Source organism: Nycticebus coucang, chromosome 10 (genome assembly GCF_027406575.1).
Source record: "Nycticebus coucang isolate mNycCou1 chromosome 10, mNycCou1.pri, whole genome shotgun sequence".
NCBI classification, from domain to species: domain Eukaryota; kingdom Metazoa; phylum Chordata; class Mammalia; order Primates; family Lorisidae; genus Nycticebus; species Nycticebus coucang.
The window spans coordinates 104489882-104509871 of NC_069789.1; the positions used below are offsets into that span (position 1 = coordinate 104489882).

The 19990-nt window shown below is 50.2% G+C and overlaps 2 protein-coding genes across 3 annotated transcripts; one reads left to right on the plus strand and one right to left on the minus strand.

The window, feature by feature from the left end:
- Positions 1–6451: 6451 nt before the first annotated feature.
- Positions 6452–9017, plus strand: GLMP (glycosylated lysosomal membrane protein). 2 transcript variants are annotated; one of them, XM_053608307.1, is made up of 6 exons: positions 6452–6586; positions 6936–7193; positions 7391–7591; positions 7702–7920; positions 8336–8592; positions 8698–9017. In XM_053608307.1, the coding sequence occupies exons 1-6, from the start codon at positions 6476–6478 to the stop codon at positions 8861–8863; spliced, it is 1212 nt and encodes a 403-aa protein (XP_053464282.1). In that variant the 5' UTR covers positions 6452–6475; the 3' UTR covers positions 8864–9017. The 2 variants fall into 2 exon arrangements, with proteins under 2 accessions (XP_053464282.1, XP_053464283.1); XM_053608308.1 differs by lacking the exon at positions 7391–7591.
- A 446-nt stretch (positions 9018–9463) lies between these two features.
- Positions 9464–19861, minus strand: TMEM79 (transmembrane protein 79). Its single transcript, XM_053608309.1, has 4 exons — positions 19774–19861; positions 18200–18999; positions 17740–17953; positions 9464–10408 (listed from the first exon to the last, which is right to left on the minus strand). Exons 2-4 carry the CDS (start codon positions 18954–18956, stop codon positions 10198–10200), a joined length of 1182 nt encoding a protein of 393 aa, XP_053464284.1. The 5' UTR covers positions 18957–18999; positions 19774–19861; the 3' UTR covers positions 9464–10197.
- Positions 19862–19990: the final 129 nt, after the last annotated feature.

A 19990-nucleotide genomic window follows, 5' to 3' on the forward strand; every position in this document is an offset into this window, starting at 1 on the left:
GCTTCCTGGTTACCTCAGTCTAACCCTAAACCCTCAGCTTTTACTCTTGTACAAGAAGGGGCTCAGGATTAAGCCTGCCTGCTTTTTGATGAAATCCCTGCAATGTGAATTGCTTCAGAGCTTTAACTCCTTATTGGTGAAGGGTTAATTCTCAAATTAGTGAACAAGATCTTGAGCAAAGTATTGCTTGTGAGACCTGAGGTCCAGAGGAAGCTAGTCACCTTTTTCTTTTTTGAGACAGAGTCTCAACTATGTCGCCCTCGGTAGGGTCAAGTGCTGTGGCATCACAGCTCACAGCAACCTCAAACTCTTGGGCTTAAGTGATTCTCTTGCCTCAGCCTCCCAAGTAGCTGGGACAACAGGCGCCTGCCACAACACCTGGCTATTGTTTTTGTTTAGCTGTCCCAGGATGGGTTGGAACCCGCCAACCTTGGTGCATGTGGCTGGCACTGTAACCACTGGGTAGGAGTGCCAAATCGTTTTTTTTTTTTTTTTTTGAGACAGTCTCAGTCACCCTGGGGTTGAGTGGCATGATGTCATAGCTCACAGCAACCTCAAACTCTTGGGCTCAAGCGATGCTCTTACTCAGCCTCCTGGATACCTATGACTACAGGTGCCCACTACAACACCCGGCTAGTTTTTCTATTTTTAGTAGAGAAGGGGTCTCTTGCCCAGGTTGGTCTCAAAACTGAATTTGAATCCATGCCTATAGCACAATGGTTACAGCGCCAGCCACATACACTGAGGCTGGTGGGTTTGAACCTGGCCTGGGCCAGCTAAACAACAATGACAACTGCAACAAAAAATACCTGGGCATTGTGGCGGGCGCCTGTAGTCCCAGCTACTTGGGAGGCTGAGGCAAGAGAATCCTTTTAAGCCAGAGAGTTTGACTTTGCTGTGAGCTGTGACACCAGGCACTCTACCCTACCAAAGGTGACATAGTGAGACTCTGTCTCACAAAAAAAACTGAGCTCAAGTTATCCACCTGCCTGAGCTTCCCAGGGTGCTAGATTACAGACCACTGCACCCAGCCCAAGAGATGATTTAAAGTATATGGGATGAGGCCAAGCGATGTGGCTCATGCCTGTAGTCCCAGCTACTCTGGAGGCTGGGGTAGGAGTATTGCTTGAGCCCAGGAGTCTGAGGTTGCAGTGATCTTTAATGCCATTGCACTGTACCCAGGGCAACAAAGTGGAACTCTTAAAAAAAAAGATGGGGGGTGGGGGGGGATCAGCACTTGTGGCTCAGTGAGTAGGGTGCCGGCCCCATATATTGAGGGTGGCAGGTTCAAAAACCCGGCCCCGGCCAAACTGCAACAAAAAAAAAAGTAGCCAGGCGTTGTGGTGGGTGCCTGTAGTCCCAGCTACTTGGGAAGCTGAGGCAAGAGAATCGCTTAAGCCCCAGGAGTTGGAGGTTGCTGTGAGCTGCGACTTCACAGCACTCTACCAAGAGTGACAAAACAAAGTGAAACTCAAAAAAAAGGGGGGGCGGGACCAGCCACTACAGGCAGTGGCTCATGCCTGTAATCCTAGCACTCTGGGAGGCCAAGTAGGGTGGATTGCCTAAGCTCACAGGTTTGAGACCAGCCTGAGCCAGAGCAAGATCTCGTCTCTAAAAATAGCCAGGTGGGTGGATTACCTGAGCTCAGGAGTTCAAGACCAACCTGAGCAATAACGACACCCTGTCTCTAAAAAAATAGCCGGGCAATGCAGTGGGTGCCTGTAGTCCCAGGTACTCAGGAGGCTAAGGCAAGAGTATCAACTTGAGCCCAAGAATTTGAGGTTGCTGTGAGCTATGATGCCATTGTGCTCTACTGAGGATGAGAAAGTAAGACTGTCTCAAAAAAAATAAATAAATAAAAGACCTTTTGGCTCAGTGCCTATAGCTCAGCGGCTAGGGCACCAGCCACATACACCAGAGCTGGCGAGTTCAAATTCAGTCCCGGCCTGCTAAACAACAATGAGAACTAGAACCAAAAAATAGCTGGCGTTATGGCAGGCGCCTGTAGTCCCTGCTCCTTGGAAGGCTGAAACGAGGAATCTCTTCAGCCTAATAGTTTGAGGTTGCTGTGAGCTGTGACACTATAGCACTCTACCCACTGCGACATAGTGAGGCCTAGTCTCAAAAAAAAAAAAAAAGAAAAGAAAAGGAAAAAAAATGACCTTTTGAGGAAGATTTTGAGAGTTAATTGCTAGAGTAGCCATTTGGGAGAAGAAGATGAAATTGGATCCCTATGTCTTTTTTTAAGAGACACAGTAAAGAGATACAGTCTCACTGAATTGCCCAGACTGATGTTGAACTCCAGGCCTTGAGTGATCCTCCTCAGCCTCCCAAAGTGCTGGCATTACAGGTGTGAGCCATCAGACGAGGCTAGATTCCTACTTGATTACAGCAAAATTCCAGGCAGCTGAAAAGTGTAAGAAAATGAAACCATGAGTACTCAAAAATAGGATTTAAATAGCTGGGCATTGTGGCGGGTGCCTGTACTCCTAGTGACTTGGAAGGCTGAGGCAAGATAATCGCTTAAGCTCAAGAGTTGGAAGTTGCTGTGACCTGTGACCCCACGGGACGCTACCCAGGGTGACATAGTGAGACTCTGTCTCCAAATATATATATATATGATTTAAAATATGTCGGGAGGGGGGATGAGAGCTACATAAAAAAATTAGTTGGCAAAAAATGGGAAGGAGGATGTTAGCAACAACACAAGAGTTAATTTTCTTAACTTTTAGACTAGAACTTAGCTAGAAGAGAAGGCCTATAGGAAAACAGGCAACGGGTATAAATAGTAATAGTAATAGTAATAGTAAATAGTTCTAGATAAATGACAATGACTAAAACATAAAGATACACTTAACCTTGCTCATAGGGAAATATAAGTGAAGTTTGGTAAATACTTGCAGTGGATCCTCAAGCATATTGTTTGGATGCCAATTGGTAAACCTCATATAAAGGGCAATTTGATCTGGTGATTCCACTCCTGGATACTTACCCTACAGAACTGGTTACAAATATATGAAGTGCTAGGATTTTTGCATTTCTCCTTGGTCACAACTGGCATTGTGGGCAGCACCTGTGGCTCAGTGAGTAAGGCACTGGCCCCATATACTGAAGGTGGCAGGTTCAACCCGGCCCCAGCCAAACTGCAACAACAAAAAAATAGCTGGGTGTTGTGGTGGGCGCCTGTAGTCCCAGCTACTCAGGAGGCTGAGGCAAGAGAATCACCTAAGCTCAAGAGCTGGAGGGTGCTCTGTACTGAAGCTGCAGGTGATGCCACAACACTCTACTGAGGGTGACAAAGTGAGACTCTGTCAAAAAAAAAAAAAAGACCATACCAGTACTGTTTGCTACAGCAAAATACATACTTTATGAACAGAATTCTGGTTAAAGAGCCATGAAAGCTGGGTGGCGCCTGTGGCTCAGTGAGTAGGGCACCAGCCCCATTTACTAAGGGTGGTGGATTCAAACCCAGCCCCCGCCAAACTGAAACAAAAAAATAGCCGGGCATTGTGGCGGGTGCCTGTAGGTCCCAGCTACTTGGGAGGCTGAGGCAAGAGAATCGCTTAAACCCAGGAGTTGCTGGGAGCTGTGATGCCACGGCACTCTACCAAGGGTGATAAAGTGAGACTCTGTCTCTAAAATAAATAAAAAAGCCATGAAAGCTCAAGGTAACCATGGCCTATGATGAAAAAGCAAGTGAGTCTCACTCTGTCACTACCTGGGCTTCATGGCAGTGGCACCAGAAGCCATTGTGTAGTATTACATACAGTATTTTTTTTTTTTTTGGAGACAGAGTCTCATTTTGTCACTCTTGGTAGAGTGCTATGATGTCATAGCTCACAGCAACCTCACACTCCTGGGTTCAAGGATCCTCCTGCCTCAGCCTCCAAGTAGCTGGCATCTGCCACCACTCCTGGCTAGTTGTTCTATTTCATTTTTAGTAGAGATAGGGGTCTCACTTTACCAAGGCTGGTCTTAAACTCCTGAGCTCAAGGGATCCTCCTATCTTGGCTAGCCAGAGTGCTAGGATTACAGGTGTGAGCCACCACACGTGGTCTTATGTACCATATTCCCGAATAGAATATCTCTAGAGCAGCAGTTCTCAACCTGTGGGTCGCGACCCCTTTGGACTGTATTAAAGGTTCGCGGCATTAGGAAGGTTGAGAACCACTGCTCTAGAGGGATACATAAGTGCTGGGTGTGGTGGCTTGTGGCTACAGTAATCTCAGTACTTTGGGAGGCTGAGGCTAGAGAATTGCCTGAGACCACAAGTTTGAAACCAGATTGGGCAACATAGTGAAGATCCCTGTCTCTACAGACTATTTTATTTTATTATTATTTTTTTTTTAGAGACAGTCTCACTTTGTCACCCTTGGTAGAGTGCCATGGTGTCACAGCTCACAGCAACCTCCAGCTCTTGGGCTTAGGCAATTCTCTTGCCTCAGGCTCCTGAGTAGCTGGGACTACAGGTGCCTGCCACAACACCTGGCTATTTTTTTGTTGCAGTTTGGCCAGGGTTGGGTTTGACCCTCGGTATATGGGGCCGGCGCCCTACTCACTGAGCCACAGGCGCCGCCCCCTATTTTATTTTATTATTTATTTATTATTTACTTATTTTTTGCAGTTTTTGGCCAGGGCTGGGTTTGAACCCGCCACCTCCAGCATATGGGGCCAGCACCCTACTCCTTTGAGCCATAGGCACCACCTCTTTATCATTATTATTATGTTATTATTATTTTGAGACAGAGTCTCAAGCTGTTGCCCTGGGTAGAGTGCCACGGCGTCATAACTCACAGCAACCTCCAACTCAGGCTCAAGCCATCCTCTTGCCCCAGTATTTTTAGTAGAGTTGGGGGTCTCGCTTTTTGCTCAGGCTGGTCTCAAACCCATGTGCTCAAGCTTTGACTGCCTTGACCTCACAGAGTGTTATGATTACAGGCGTGAGCCACCACGCTTGGACTCTATAGAGTATTTTAGATGCTGGGCAGGGCCAGGTGTGGTGGCTCATGCCTATAACCTCAGCACTCTGGGAAGCTGAGGCAGGCAGATTGAGTTCAGGAGTTCAAGACCAGCCTGAGCAAGAGTGATACCCCACTCTTTAAAAAAACTAGCCAGATGTTGTGGTGGGCGCCTGTAGTCCCGGCTACTTGGGAGGCCAAAGCCAGAGGATCTCTTGAGCCCAAGAGTTTTAAGTTGCTGTGAGCTGTGACGCCATAGCACTCTACCGAGGGCGATAAAGTAAGACTCTGTGTCAAAAAAAAAAAAAAAAAAAGAAAAGAAAAAAAAGGATACATAAGGAACTGGTAATGGTGTTTGTCTCAGGGAGGAACCAGTTTTCTAGGGACTATGGGTAATACCCTTTGGTACCTTTTGAATTTTGTACATATGCATTTATTACTAAAAACAATTTAAGCAAAAGTAAAATGTGCACTCAATCAGACTTGACTTCTTTTTCTTTTTTTTTTTTTTGAGATAGTCTCAAGCTGTCACTCTGGGTAGAGTAGTATGGTATCATAGCTCACAGTTACCTCAAACTCTTGGGCCTAAGCGATTCTCTTACCTCAGCCTCCTAAATAGCTGGGACTACAGGCACCCACCACAATGCCCAGCTATTTTGTTGTTGTTGTTTTTTGAGACAGAGCCTCAAGCTGCCATCCTGGGTAGAGTGCTATGGCATCACAGCTCACAGCAACCTCCAACTCCTAGACTCAAGCGAGTCCCTGCCTCTGCCTTCCAAGTAGCTGGGACTACAGGCGCCTGCCACAACGCCCGGCTATTTTTTGGTTGCAGCTATCATTGTTGTTTGGCGGGCCAGGCTGGATTCGAGCCCTACAGCTCAGGTGTATGTGGCCAGCGCCTTAGCCACTTGAGCCACAGGCGCTGAGCCTGTTGTTGTTGTTACAGTTGTCATTGTTGTTTCAGCCAGCCGGGTTCAAACCCACCAGCCTCACTGTAAGTGGCCAGTGCCCTACCCTCTGAGCTACAGGCACTGCCTTGACTTCCTTCTTTGACAAATATTTAAATTTTTCTCATACCCTATTTTCTGAGGTATCTTTTCTCCACAATGTGAAGTCTTCCGGGTCCAGAACATGCATACCTAGGTGTTCAATAAATATTAGATTGACAAAAAGAACTTTCAGGTGCACTATCAAGGAATTCCTTCAGATTCCCTGGACCTTCCCACTACAGTTGCATGATTGGGACCGCATTTGGATCTTGCTCACTGTAACTGCTCAGAGGCACCGGTGGGTATGAGAGGCTGAGCGTGTCCTCATTCGGTCTGTGTGTCTTGCCAGCTCAGTGAGGGACAGTACACTCCCAGCCTTTCTGACTCTGTCTTGACTCAGCTGGTATTTGGGTTAAGGGAGGCGGTCCCTTTAAAAACTGTCTTGGCCACCCCGCCCTTGACGGGAATCAGCTGAATCAGAGTCATGTGACTTTCTGAGTCCTTTCCGCCTGCTGAAGTTGGGGCCGCATGTGTGGCTGTGGCCAGCAATGCTGGAGCTGGGGACACAGCCCTATGTTCCTCTTGAGTCTGCTTCTGTCTACAGCCCCGTTTGCTCTGCGGGGGGAGGACACCCGCCAGGTGAGGGCAATAGAGGCTTCCGGAAATGACACTTGGCGGGGTGGTTAGAAAGTGGGCCTCCAAAGGGTGGCAGTGAAGGGTGACTGCCTAGAGGAGGGCCCTTGAACCTGGGAGAATGTGGGACAATCATGCATTATGGGATGGGGTTGTGGAGTAGGGCCGATGTGAGGGTAAATTGTGGACCTTGACACAGCCTTGGGTGACCCAGGTCTGGGCAAGTGTTGGACTTTTTCTTCTTCTCAGCCCTGTGCCCTGACCTCCTCCCTATCAGGGTCAGGGCTGTCTTGGCTCTACACCTGCCTCTGTGGGCCATCCTTCCCTCAATCCTCCACTGCTCTTCACATTCCAGGTGTCTCTACAGGTCATCCCTAGCTGGCCAGATGCCCCCCAGAACCTGCTTCATGTCCGGGCAGTGGGCACCAACTCCACACTGCACTATGTGTGGGGCACCTTAGGGCCCCCGGCTGTGGTGCTGGTGGCCACCAACACCCCCCACAGCACCCTGAGCGTCAACTGGAGCCACCTGCTATCCCCTGAGCCTGAAGGGGGCCTGATGGTGCTCCCCAAGGACAGCATCCAGTTTTCTTCTGCCCTTGTCTTTACCAGGGTGAGGAGGCTGGGGGAGGATCAAGGAGAGAGCACAGAGGAGGGCATTTATCCCAATCAGGGGAGGAATTGAAGACAGGGGTGGGGGAGTGAAACAGATATGAGAGCCTGGGGATGGGGGAGATGAGTGAGTGGGAGGGTGACCCAGGAGAAACCTAGATCAAGGTGAACCCAGTTCCACCCTCCCCCATCTTCTAGCTACTTGAGTTTGACAGCACCAATGTGTCCGACACGGCAGCAAAGGCCCCAGGAAAGCCATATTCTCCCTACTCCTTGGCCAAGTTTTCTTGGAACAACATCACTGACTCATTGGATCCTACCACCCTGACTGCCACATTTCAAGGCCACCCGATGAATGATGCCACCGGGGCTTTTGTTAATGGCAGCCTGTCCTTCAGGGTAAGGGGTGGGGAATTAGAAAGAACTTGAAGGGCTCATTTATAAGGATGGGATAGCCCTAAAACAGAGGCATCCAGCTGTTCCCCACATCCCCTGTGTTTCCTTCCTAGGTCCAGGCCTTTTCCAGATCCGGCCGACCAGCCCAATCCCCTCGCCTTCTGCACACGGCAGATACTTGCCAGCTAGAGGTGACCCTGGTTGGGGCATCTCCCCGGGGAAACCGCTCCTTGTTTGGGCTGGAAGTAGCCACCTTGGGTGGGGGCCCTGACTGCCCCTTGGTGCAGGAGCAGCATTCTATCGATGATGAATACGCACCTGCTGTCTTCCAGGTCAGGCTTCCAGGAGAGATGGGGAGCGGTGGGTGGGTGGGGAGCGTAGGTAGCACTTCATTAGGACCTCAGAGACTCATTCAGCCATTCACTCTCTACTAGTCCTTTAAGTATGTGCACTGTGCTGATGAACTTAACAGAGTCTCTGCCCTCAGTAGAGACAGGAAGCAGTTCAGTGTGACTCATGCTCTGGCAGGTGGGGATCTACAAGTTCTGGGGGCCCTGAAAAGGAGCTAAGCACAAACTTGCAGGTCTGGAGAAGCACCAACCGCCCATTCAGTCCTGCCTTGGACTCAGTACTCTGCCCTCAGAACACTGCCTATCACCAACACTGACTGATGGGGCTGGGAGTGGTAGGGAAGGGCAGCTGGGCACAGGTTGGTCCTCCTCAACCCGTCTTTGCCTTTCTCCCCAGCTGGACCAGCTGCTCTGGGGCTCCCTCCCAACAGGCTTCGTGCAGTGGCGGCCAGTGGCGTACTCCCAGCAGCTGGGGGGCCGAGAGTCAGCTCTTCCCTGCCATGCTTCCCCTCTCCACCCCACCTTGGCATATTCTCTCCCCCAGTCACCCATTGTCCGAGCCTTCTTTGGGCCCCAGAACAACTTCTGTGCCTTCAATATGACGTTTGGAACTTCAACAGGCCCTGGCTACTGGGACCAACGCTACCTCAGCTGGTAAGAGCCAGGGCCCCAGCAAGCACTTTGGGAGCTAAGATGGAGGCTGAGCCTCCATCTTCCCGCCCAAGCGTGCTCATTTCTCTCTCCCTCTGCTTGCTCTAGGTCAATGCTTGTTGGGGTGGGCTCCCCTCCAGCGGATGCCTTGTCTCCATTAGTCCTAGGCATCATGGCAGTGGCACTGGGTGCCCCAGGGCTCATACTGCTGGGGGGAGGCCTGGTTCTGCTACTGCGCCACAAGCGGTCCTCGGAGTACGAGTCCATCAACTAAGGCCACTCTGTGGACGGAAGGACATCACTGGACCTGCCAGATCTCTGAAGGTGGGAAGGACAGTGGTCAGCCTGCCCTTCCTGTCTCCCACATTGCTTTTCTGTGGAGCCTCGGAGACTGGCCACTTCCTGGGGACCTCCAGATGGGGCTTCCCTTATACTTTGGGGGGCCAGGGACAGGGTTATTGCTAAAGGATGGAAGGAAAGGCCCTTCTCGGTAGTGCTTCCCTGCATAGCGCACTGCCCTACTTCCCTTGGATAGGGTTTGCAGGCCTAATGGGAGGCCTTCCGGCTGGCTGGCTATCCTGGAGGGCATGAAATAGACACTTTTTCCACTCCAGTCTGTTAACATGTGGATGTTGTTGGGCTGGTTTGGAGCTGGTTCCATGGAATACATGAGCTAAGGGATGGGCTCAGAGGCAGGTTCTTTCTGTTGGAGGCCTCATTTCCTCACCAGGCCCTGTTGGCTCCCTTGTCACAGAGCCAAACCTCCTGCCAGCCCCCAGCACATGGAGCTGGGGGGCTTCTGTGGTTGCAACATGATCAAACAAGGAGGGGACACTCGATGTCAGAGGACAAAGTGGGAGAAAGAGCCAACAAAGTCTGTGGTACTGATTTATTGTCTCACACACTTATGCTGGGCTGACAGCCCTACTCACAGGCACCCACCCATCTTGGAAGTAGATTGCCCAATCTGCCCTCTCCCTGCAGGAGGGGCAGATTCTGGGAGTTATAGGGAGAGATTATAGGCAGGAGGCAGCGGGCCAGGACAGGAGGCCTTGGTAGTGCTGACTGATGCTAAAGGTACTTCACTGCCTATCATGAATGTCCTATACCCAGGCCCCCGAAGGAGGGAGAGGACCAAACATGAAAGTTTATCCTCTGGTCTAAACACTGGGCAGTGTTTCTAGTTTCCTTGAGGTCCTCTGGTTAGACAGCTGACAGAGAAATGTCAGAGCTTCAACTGTAGCCCTGCCCCGTAAAAAGCTGGGTTGGGCAGCATCCAGCTTTAGTGACCCCCATGGCAGCAATGGGAAGCAGCTCAGGAAGGAAACATGCCTCTGCCCTGGCCCTGGCCCCTTCCCTCAGCATCCTTAAGGGACATAGCTGTCCACCTCTTTCCCTACAAGAAAACTAAGCCCATTTGTCCTTTATGACTGTCCAGGGGCCCCAGAAGTGAAGGGCAGTGCCGGCTAAGGGACAGCCCTGTTGGGTCAGAAGCAGGGTACCCTGCACCGAGATCCTAGCATTGGGGGCAAAGTCCAGATCTGTAGGCAGGTTCAGAGAAGTGTTCTAAGCCCACCCAGGTGCTGGAAACCAAGAGGGCAAAGCAGCTCAGCCCCAGGGTCGCAGCCTGTGGTCTGCAGCTGAGCGAGCATGGTCAGGGTAGTCCAGGCGGCTCTCGGCAGTGAGCATGCGCTCAGGTTCCAGCACAAACATGTAGTAGAGGTTCCAGGCCAGCATGCACAGTAGCGGCAGGAATGTCAGGCCATAGCCAAAGCCTCGGAAGGAGCGGCCCACAGCGAAGGTCAGCCAGTAGATCAGCCTGCAGAGGCAAGAAAAGGGTCTGGCTACTCCAAAGGGCAGCAGTCAGCTGACTGGCAGTAGGCTGCCAGTGGGGACATGGAGGCAACTGGGAGCAGGTGGGCATGACTGCTTCCAAAAACAAAGTTTATGCATGTAATATGCACTGGTCACAGTGCTAATTTTTGACTTGCCCACATCTTCAGGAGATTGAGTATGCTATTCTCTCATTTATTTTCAAATTTTACTTAGAAAATCTTGAATGGGCACTATACATTCACATGGTTCAATGTGAGTAAAATATTCTCCCTTTACTGATTCCCACCCTGTTTTACCCCACCCTCCAGGCGTACTGTATAATGGCTTCTTGTGCATTGGGTGATTTTTTTTTGCATATATGAGCAAAAAGTTTTTTTTTTTTGGTTTTTTTGGCCGGGGCTGGGTTTGAACCCGCCACCTCCGGCATATGGGACCAGCGCCCTACTCCTTGAGCCACAGGCGCCGCCCGAGCAAAAAGTTTTTTTGTTGTTTTTTTTTTTAATGGCTTTAGTCCCTGTCCTTTCTGGTTTTTATTTATTATTATTATTTATTATTATTTTTTTTTTTTGTAGAGACAGAGTCTCACTTTATGGCCCTCGGTAGAGTGCCGTGGCCTCACACAGTTCACAGCAAGCTCCAACTCCTGGGCTTAAGCGATTCTCTTTCCTCAGCCTCCCGAGTAGCTGGGACTACAGGCGCCTGCCACAACGCCCGGCTATTTTTGGTTGCAGTTTGGCCGGGGCCAGGTTTGAACCCGCCACCCTCGGTATATGGGGCCGGCGCCTTACTGACTAAGCCACAGGCGCCGCCCTATTATTATTTTTTTTTTTTGCAGTTTTTGGCTGGGGCCGGGTTTAAATCCACCACCTCTGGTATATGGGGCTGGCGCCCCACTCCTTGAGCCACAGGCACCGCCCTGAGCAAAAAGTTTTGTTCTCTTTCCTTTTTATTGAGGTATGATAGTATACAATATAGAGCGTTCTGCATGTTGATTTTTTTTCTCCCATTTGCTATATCTTAGAGATCATTTTATATTGGTATATAAACAGTTTTCTCACTATTTTACAGTTGCATTGTCTTCCATTATATTTATTTGCTGTTTTGCAGATGAGAAACTAAGATTCCAAAGGGATTGAGTAAGACTAGCCCAAGGTCACATATTGAGAAATAGCAAAACTGATTTGAACCCAAGCCTGTTCATCACTCCCTCTTTGGAGAGAGAAGAGGAAAGAAGGCAGCTTTAAAAGGGCTTGAAGTCTAGAGGGATGGGTCAACCACAATCAAATTTCCCCACTTTGAAGATCCACTCAAGCCTGTAGTCCCAGCTACTTGGGAGGCTGAGGCAAGAGAATCACTCAAGCCCAAGAGTTTGAGGTTGCTGTGAGCTATAAGGCCATGGCACTCTACCAAGGGTGGCATAGTGAGAATCTGTCTCAAAAAAAAAAAAAAATGAAGATCCACTCAAAATACACACCCCTCAAACCAGATACAGTGGGTTGAGTCTGTAGTCCCACTGAGGCAGGGAGATCAGTTAAGTCAAGAGTTCTAGGCTCTTTAGCTATTATCAGGCTACTACACTCAAGCCTGGGCTTTAGGGTGAGATTATGTCTCTAAAAATAAAAAAAATACACATCCCACAATGAAAGGAGGGGGGAGCAACTTTCTCTTAAAAAACGAAAGACCGGACTCGGCCTGAGCTGGCAGGTTTGAATCTAGCCCAGGCCTGCCAAACAACAATCACGGCTGCAACCAAAAAATAGCCAGGCGTTGTGGCAGGCGCCTATAGTCCCAGCTACTTGGGAGGCAGAGGCAGGAGACTTGCTTGAGCCCAGGAGTTGAAGGTTGCTGTGAGCTGTGATGCCATGGCACTCTACCCAGGGAGACAGCTTGAGGCTCTGTCTCAAAAAAATAAATAAATAAATAAATAAAAAATGACCATGAAAGACCGGGCTTGGGGCCCATAGCTCAGTGAGTAGGGTGCTGGCCACATACACCAAGGCTGGTGGGTTCATACCTGGCCTGAGCCACCTAAACAATGACAACTGCAACAAAAAATAGCTGGGCACTGTGGCAGGCACCTATAGTTCCAGCTTCTTGGGAGGCTGAGGCAAGAGAATCAATTAAGCTCAGAAGCTTGAGGAAAAAAGAAGAAAGAAAGAAAGACTGTTTACTACATATTGCCATGCCGCTACTCTACCTGTGAAAGGGAAGAGGGAAGCTACATAGTGTAATAAGGGAGAACTCTTACCAAGGCCAGGTTGTTCTAAGCACTCTACATGAATTAACTCATTTAATCCTCACAACAGCTCCGTTTTACTGAGATGAAATTGATGGTGATCAAACTGAGGCACAAACTGCTTGAGAAACTTATTCTCAGTAGACTAGAAGGGACCATGGAAGAAGCAAGGCATGGATTTCATTCCTACCACTTGTTGCTGACTAACCTGAGTAGCTCTTCTTCCTCAATCTGTCTGATTTCCTCTCTCTAAAATGGGAAGTCTTGGCTCGGCGTCTGTAGCACAGTGGTTACAGCACCAGTCACATACACCAAGGCTGGCAGGTTCCAACCCAGCCCGGACCAGCTAAACAAAGACAAGTGCAACAAAAAAATAGCTGGGCATTGTGGCGGGCACCTGTAGTCCCAGCTACTTGGGAGGCTGAGGCAAGAGAATTGCTTAAACCCAAGAGTTTGAGGTTGCTGTAAGCTATAATGCCATGGTACTCTACCAAGGGTGACATGGTGAGAATCTGTCTCAAAAAATAAAATGAAATGAAATCAGAAATCTAGCACAGTAGGGCAGCTCCTGTGGCTCAAGGAGTAGGGTGCTGGCCCCATATACCGGAGATGTTCAAACCCAGCCCCGGCAAAAAAAAAAAAAAAGGAAATCTAGCACAGTAATTGTAGCATTTTGGGAGGCCAAGGTGGGAGGATCACTTGAAACCCGACTGGTGATAACGAGACCCCCATCTGTACTAAAAATTAAAAAATTAGCCAGGCATGGTGGTGTGCACCTGTAGTCCCAGCTAGTCCAGAGGCTTAGGCAGGAGGATCACTTGAGCCCAGGAGTTTGAGGTCACAGTGAGCTATGATGATGCCACTACACTCTAGCCTGGACAGACAAGTGAGACTTTTTCTCAAAAAATAAATAAGACCGGGTGCGGTGGCTCACGTCTGTAATCCTAGCACTTTGGGAGGCCGAGGCGGGTGGATCACCTGAGCTCACAGGTTTGAGACCAGCCTGAGCAAGTGTGAGACCCTGTCTCTAGAAATATCTGGGCACTGTGGCAGGTGCCTGTAGTCCCAGCTACTTGGGAGGCTGAGGCAAGAGAATCGCTTGAGCCCAGGAGTTTGAGGTTGCTGTGATCTGTGATGCTGTGGCACTCTACCAAGGGTGACAAAGTGAGACTATGTCTCAAAGTAAATAAATAGGCCAGGCATGGTGGCTGATGCCTGTAATCCTAGTACTCTGGGAGGCCGAGGCAGGTGGATTGCCTGAGCTCAGGAGTTTGAGACCATCCTGAGCAAGAATGAGACCTGGTCTCTAAAACTAGCTGAATGTTGTGGTGGGCACTTATAATCCCAGCTACTTGGGAGGCTGTGGCAAGAGGATCACTAAAGCCCAAGATTTTAAGGTTGCTGTGGGTTGTGATGCCACGGCACTCTACCCCAGGTGACAAAGTAAGACTCTGTCTCAAAAAATAAGTAAAATAAAAATAAATAAATAAATAAAATGGAAAGTCTGAGTTAATCACTGAGTCTTCCTTTAGCCCCCTGAGCCTTCTCTCTCTCTCTCTCTTTTCTTTTCTTTTTTTTTTTTGAGAAAATCTCACTATTCACCCTTGGTAGAATGCTGTGGCCTCACAGCTCACAGCAACCTCAAACTTTTGGGCTTAAGCTATTCTCTTGTGTCAGCCTCCCAAATAGCTGGGACTACAGGCACCTGCCACAACGCTCGGCTATTGTTTTTTTGGTTGCATTTGTCATTGTTGTTTAGGTGGCCTGGGCCGGGTTTGAACCTGCCAGACCCAGTGTATGTAGCTGGTGACCTACTCACTGAGCACAGGCGCCACCCATTTTTTTTTTGAGACAGTCTCACTGTGTCGCCCTCGGTAGAGTGCTGTGCTGTCACAGCTTGCAGCAACCTCAAACTCTTGGGCTTAAGTGATTCTCTTGCCTCAGCCTCCCAAGTAGCTGGGACTATAGATGCCCGCCACAAGGTCAGCTATTTTTTGTTGTAGTTATCATTGTTTGGAAGGCCTGGGCTGGGTTCGAACCCACCAGCTCCCGTGTATGTGGCTGGTGCCCCAACTGCTGAGCTACAGGCGCTGAGCCATTTTTTTTTGAGACCCAGAGTCTTGTTGTATTGCCCAGGCTAGAACACTGTGTGACCTCAGCCTAGTTCATAGCAACCTCAAACTCCTGAGCAAAAGCACCTCAGCTGCCCAGAGTGCTGGGATTAATGCTTGGCCTAGCTCCCTGATGCTTCTCACTGCTTAAGCTAACTTCTTTTTTTTTTTTTTTTGAGACAGAGCCTCAAGCTGTCGCCCTGGGTAGAGTGCTGTGGCCTCACAGCAACCTCCAACTCCTGGGCTTAAGTGATTTTCCTGCCTCCGGGGACCACAGGCGCCTGCTACAATGCCCGGCCATTTTTTGATTGCAGCCATCATTGTTGTTTGCTGGACCCGGGCTGGATTCGAACCCGCCAGCTCAGTTGTATGTGGCTGGCGCCTTAGCTGCTTGAGCCACAGGCGCCGAGCCTTAAGCTAACTTCTATTTGAGACCAGGATTCCCCAAGAGTCAGAGATGAGAGGCTGAGTTACCTGAGCAGGAACATATTTATCTTGGGAAAATCTACCAGAAGAAAATACAAGGCTGCCTGATGGTCAGGAGGTTGGTGGGATAGCTGGCTACTAGACTGCAATCAGAAGTGACAGGAACACTAAGTTTATCTCACTAGGAAGGATTTTTAGCAATTAAAGCAACATGGAATCATGTATAAAAAGTAAGAAGAGAAAATGTATTAGGGAAAAATGGAAGACCTACATTTGGGTTCAGAAATTCAAAGGTGCCTTCTGGGTTAATAGTGATTCACGGTCGGCGCCTGTGGCTCAAGCGGCTAAGGCGCCAGCCACATACACCTGAGCTGGCGGGTTCGAATCCAGCACGGGCCTGCCAAACAACAATTTCGGCTGCAACCAAAAAAAAAACATAGCTGGGTGTTGTGGCGAGCTCCTGTAGTCCCAGCTACTTGGGAGGTGGAGGCAGGACAATCGCTTGAGCCCAAGAGTTGGAGGTTGCTGTGAGCTGTGAAGCCATGGCACTCTACCCAGGGTGACAGCTTGAGACTCTGTCTCAAAAAAAATAGTGATTCACGTGTGAAAACACCCCTAAGGGCTGGGCAAGGTGGCTCAAGCCTGTAATCCTAGCACTCTGGGAGGCCAAGAGAGGTAGATTGCTTGAGCTCAGGAGTTTGAGACCAGCCTGAGCAAGATCCAGACTTCATCTCTACTAAAAGTAGAAAAACTAGCTGAGTGTTGTGGCAGACACTTGGGAGGCTGAGGCAGGAGGATCACTTGAGAATAAGAGTTTAAGATTATAGGTGGCGCCTGTGGCTCAGTGGGTAGGGTGCCAGACCCATATACTGAGAACGGTGGGTTCGAACCAGCCCTGGCCAAACTGCAACCAAAAAATAGCTGGGTGTTATGGCAGGCACCTGTAGTCCCAGCTACTCGGGAGGCTGAGGCCAGAGAATCACCTAAACCCAGGAGTTGGAGGTTGCTATGAGCTGTGACGCCAAAGCACTCTACCAAGGGTGATAAAGTCTGTCTCTTAAAAAAAAAAAAAAAAAAAAAAGAGTTTAAGGTTGCTGTGAGTTAGGCTGAGGCCACAGCACTCTAGCCCAGGGTAACAGAGTGAGACTCCATCTCAACAAACAACAGGCTCAGCGCCTGTGGCTCAAGTGGCTAGGGCGTCAGCCACATATACTTGAGCTGGCAGGTTCGAATCCAGCCCAGGCCTGCCAAACAACAATGACGGCTGCAACCAAGAAATAGCTGGGCGTTGTGGCAGGTGCCTGTAGTCCCAGCCACTTGGGAGGCAGAGACAGGAGAATCACTTGAGCCCAGGAGTTGGAGGTTGCTGTGAGCTGTGATGTCACGACACTCTATCCAGGGTGACAGCTTGAGGCTCTGTCTCAAAAAACAAAACAAAAAACCACAAACAAACAACAACAATAAAAAACACCCCTGTAGATTTTAGATGACAGCAAACTCTGAATGAAAGGCAAGCATGGAGACTGCCATGAGAGTTAATATGGCCTCAGTTTGTATGGAAAAAAAAGGACGGTACCCTTGGACTAGGGCCTTCCTATCAACAAGACGAAGAGAAATGCTGTACCCTCAACCAGCCCCTTTCCACTGTCCAGCAGAAAAATTTTCTGCCCAGAGGGAAGAAGCCAGGACTATTAAGGGAGCAAGTCCATTTACAAAGTAGAGACTAGGGGAGTGAGGTGTTATGGTGGGAGGAATTGAGAACTGTTGTCAAATATCTGAATTTGTTCTAGGGAATTCTGGAGTTCAGAGTCAGGGCAGAAGCATGCTATAAAGAACTTTCTAAAAAGTAAGACATTTAGAAACTGAAACAGGGGCTGGGCATCGTGGCTCATGTCTATAATCCTAGCACTCTGGGAGGTGGAGGTGAGTGGATTGCCTGAGCTCCCACGGTCGAGACCAGCCTGAGCAAGAATGAGACCCCATCTCTAAAAACAGCCATGCATTGTGGTAGAGGTGCCTGTAATCCCAGCTACTCAGGAGGCTGAGACAAAAGAATGGCTTGAGACCAAGAGTTTGAGGTTGCTGTGATCTGTGACACCACCATACTCTAACAAGGGCAACAAAGTGAGACTCTGTCTCAAGAAAAAAAAATAAAGAAAGAAACTGAAACAGACTGCTTCATATAAAGAACTGAGTGTTTGGTCACAGGAGGCATTCAGCTAGAGGCCAACAGAGCTACCTGAGGAAGAGTGCCACGGAGGAGTGGCCACAGTGGTGCACTGATCTACACAACACCTGCAGCCTTCCAGCTAGACGGTAGTGCATGTCTCTGAGATCAGCTTCCCGTGGGAAGACACAGAGCTGACCCCAATTACCACGTGAGGTTAAGTGCCAGAGAAAAAGTGGAACATCTCTCCAGGGTGCACATTTGGACCAGGGTGGGATCCAGAAAAGTCCTGGCCCTGGCTCTCCAGACATTCAGATGCCCAGGTGCTCTGGTGCTAACACCTCTCCTGTTCCCCACCCCTAGCCCCAACTCACCGGGAGATGGCAAAGAGACCAGTGAGCAGAGGGAGCAGCTTGAGGGTATCCTGGGGCAGGTAGGTGGAAAGCACGGCCAAGTTGAAGAAGTAGAGAATGAAGAGCTGGACTGACTGTGCCACGTACTGTCGGTGGATCTCCACCTCCCGCCGTGGCTCCCCAAAGGGCCGAAGGGCAGAGAAGCATAACAGGCTCAGCCCATACACCAGGAGCCCTGTGTGGGTTTGGGGAGGGGGATACATAGGGTCAGAACAGGTAGGAGGGTGCAAGAGGATGTAAGCAGGGGTTTGTGGTGAATGGTGCACAAGCATGGGCTGTCTACACTGGGCAGAGTGGTCCTGGGAGGAGATGGGTGTGTAGAGCAGTAGAGTGCAGGATACCCTGAAGGGAAGGAAAGCCCTCCTACCTCCCAAACCCACTTCCCAGATGCTCCCTTTCTTCTCACGGGACCCAGGCTCACCCAAGACGATGGGGAAAGTAGCAAAGACTCCACAGCGCAGCGTGTAGACCAGGCGGGAGCTCATGGTGGGCAACCGTGGGGCATCAAAGGGCAGGAAGGCATAGGCCCCGTACAGCAGGCAGGGGAAGAGGATGAGCGCAGCTCCCACAGAGGCCACGGCCCTCAGCCCCTCACGGCCTCCACAGCTCCCGCAGCCTCTGCAGGAATGGCCAGGTGGCCTCACCACTGCCTCAGCCCACTTGCACTCAGGAGGCTCAGGGTGGGTGGCCCGGGTGGGCAGGAAGGTCCGGCGCTCACCCTCGCTTGCCTCACAGTGCACGATGAGGTCTTCTTGGGGCCGCCGTTCAATGCACTGAAGGTCAATGGGCACAAAGGCGCGAGCCGCCTTTTCAGGCAGGAGGTTGGCATCATCATCAGGCAGCTCCTCTAGCTTTGCAGGGGGTTCTGATTCAAGGGGCTCTGGCTCAGTGTCCCGCCAGCCAGGGGGATCTGGGAACGGAGCACTGGGCTGGGGTCCAGTTCCCCAGGGCAAGGTGGCAGCTTCACTTACTGTGCTGTCTAGACCATGCTCAGCCCCCTCAGTGGCTGTGGGAGACCCAGCTGAAGATTCCATTCTGAGAGACTCAGCACCGGGGGATTCGCCCCCACCTTCCCCTTCTGGCTGCAGCCCATTAGGGACCAAGACCTGGGGTGGGCTCTTCTCCAGGGCCTCAGAACCCTTCACTTCCAGCAGGGCTAGGCTCTCAGGTTCTGTCATCCTGGGGCCTCAGTTTCGGAGTCTACCACAAGGTCATGTCATCCTGGAGAGAAGGGAGGAAGCTGCTAGAGACCCCTGTCTCCTGACCCTTAGGATGAGTTAACAGACCTGAAACTCTCTAGGGCAACTAATCTCATGGGTTTTAGTTCCTTCTGGAATCCTAGGGAGAACAAAGCAGACGAAGGTATTGAAACAGAGGGAGGTGGGAGGGAAGCGAGCAGTGAAATAGAGGCCCTTTCAACATCAAATGCCATCCAAAGGAGGTGAGTCAGGGGGCACAGGTCCTGGCAGCTGTGGCCTTAGTCAGTCTCCACCTACACATTTTACCCCCTCCACCAAAACCCCTGTGGTCATGGCCACTCTAATACAGGAATGGGAAGGACAGGAGGTATCTAGAACTTTGCCAAGAGTTTCTTTCCCACAAAAGATCTTCCTGTGGACGGAGAAGCTATGCCTCCACCACCCCATTTCCCCTTCTCTCTTCAGATCCCCAACTAGAACACTCCTGGCAACTAATACCAGTGATCTACCAGCAAATCTGTCCCATGGAGCTGGCAGTTGCAGTGTACCTTGTCCTTTGATCTGTACTTGGTCACTGTCCAAACTCCTCACTAGCCCACCTCATCTATCCCCGCAGGGCCCGGGGCTGTTCATTCTGACTTTTAGGTCTAATCATGTCTGTTTCCCATGCCTTCTCTCCTGTTTTTCTCCCCTCCCTGCTGCCCTCCATCTCATGGTTTCTGGATGGGGCTGATTTCCCCTTGTCTCCTCAAAGACCCTCCTACCCTTGCCATTTGGAACCAGGACACCCTCTTACTTTTCATCTGGAGAAAGATGAAGGGTCCCCAGTGTCCAGGAAGCAGCTACCCAGCTCCCTGCTAACTCTGCAAGTATTTCTATCTGTCCCCTCCCTTTACTTGTGTCTCCAAACCTGTCTGACCAGAGCAGGTGGGGCCCAGATTAAAGGGGCAGGTCCTGCCTTGCTGAATCTGCCGACAGAAAAAGCACTTAGAGAAGGACATCATCCTTACCCC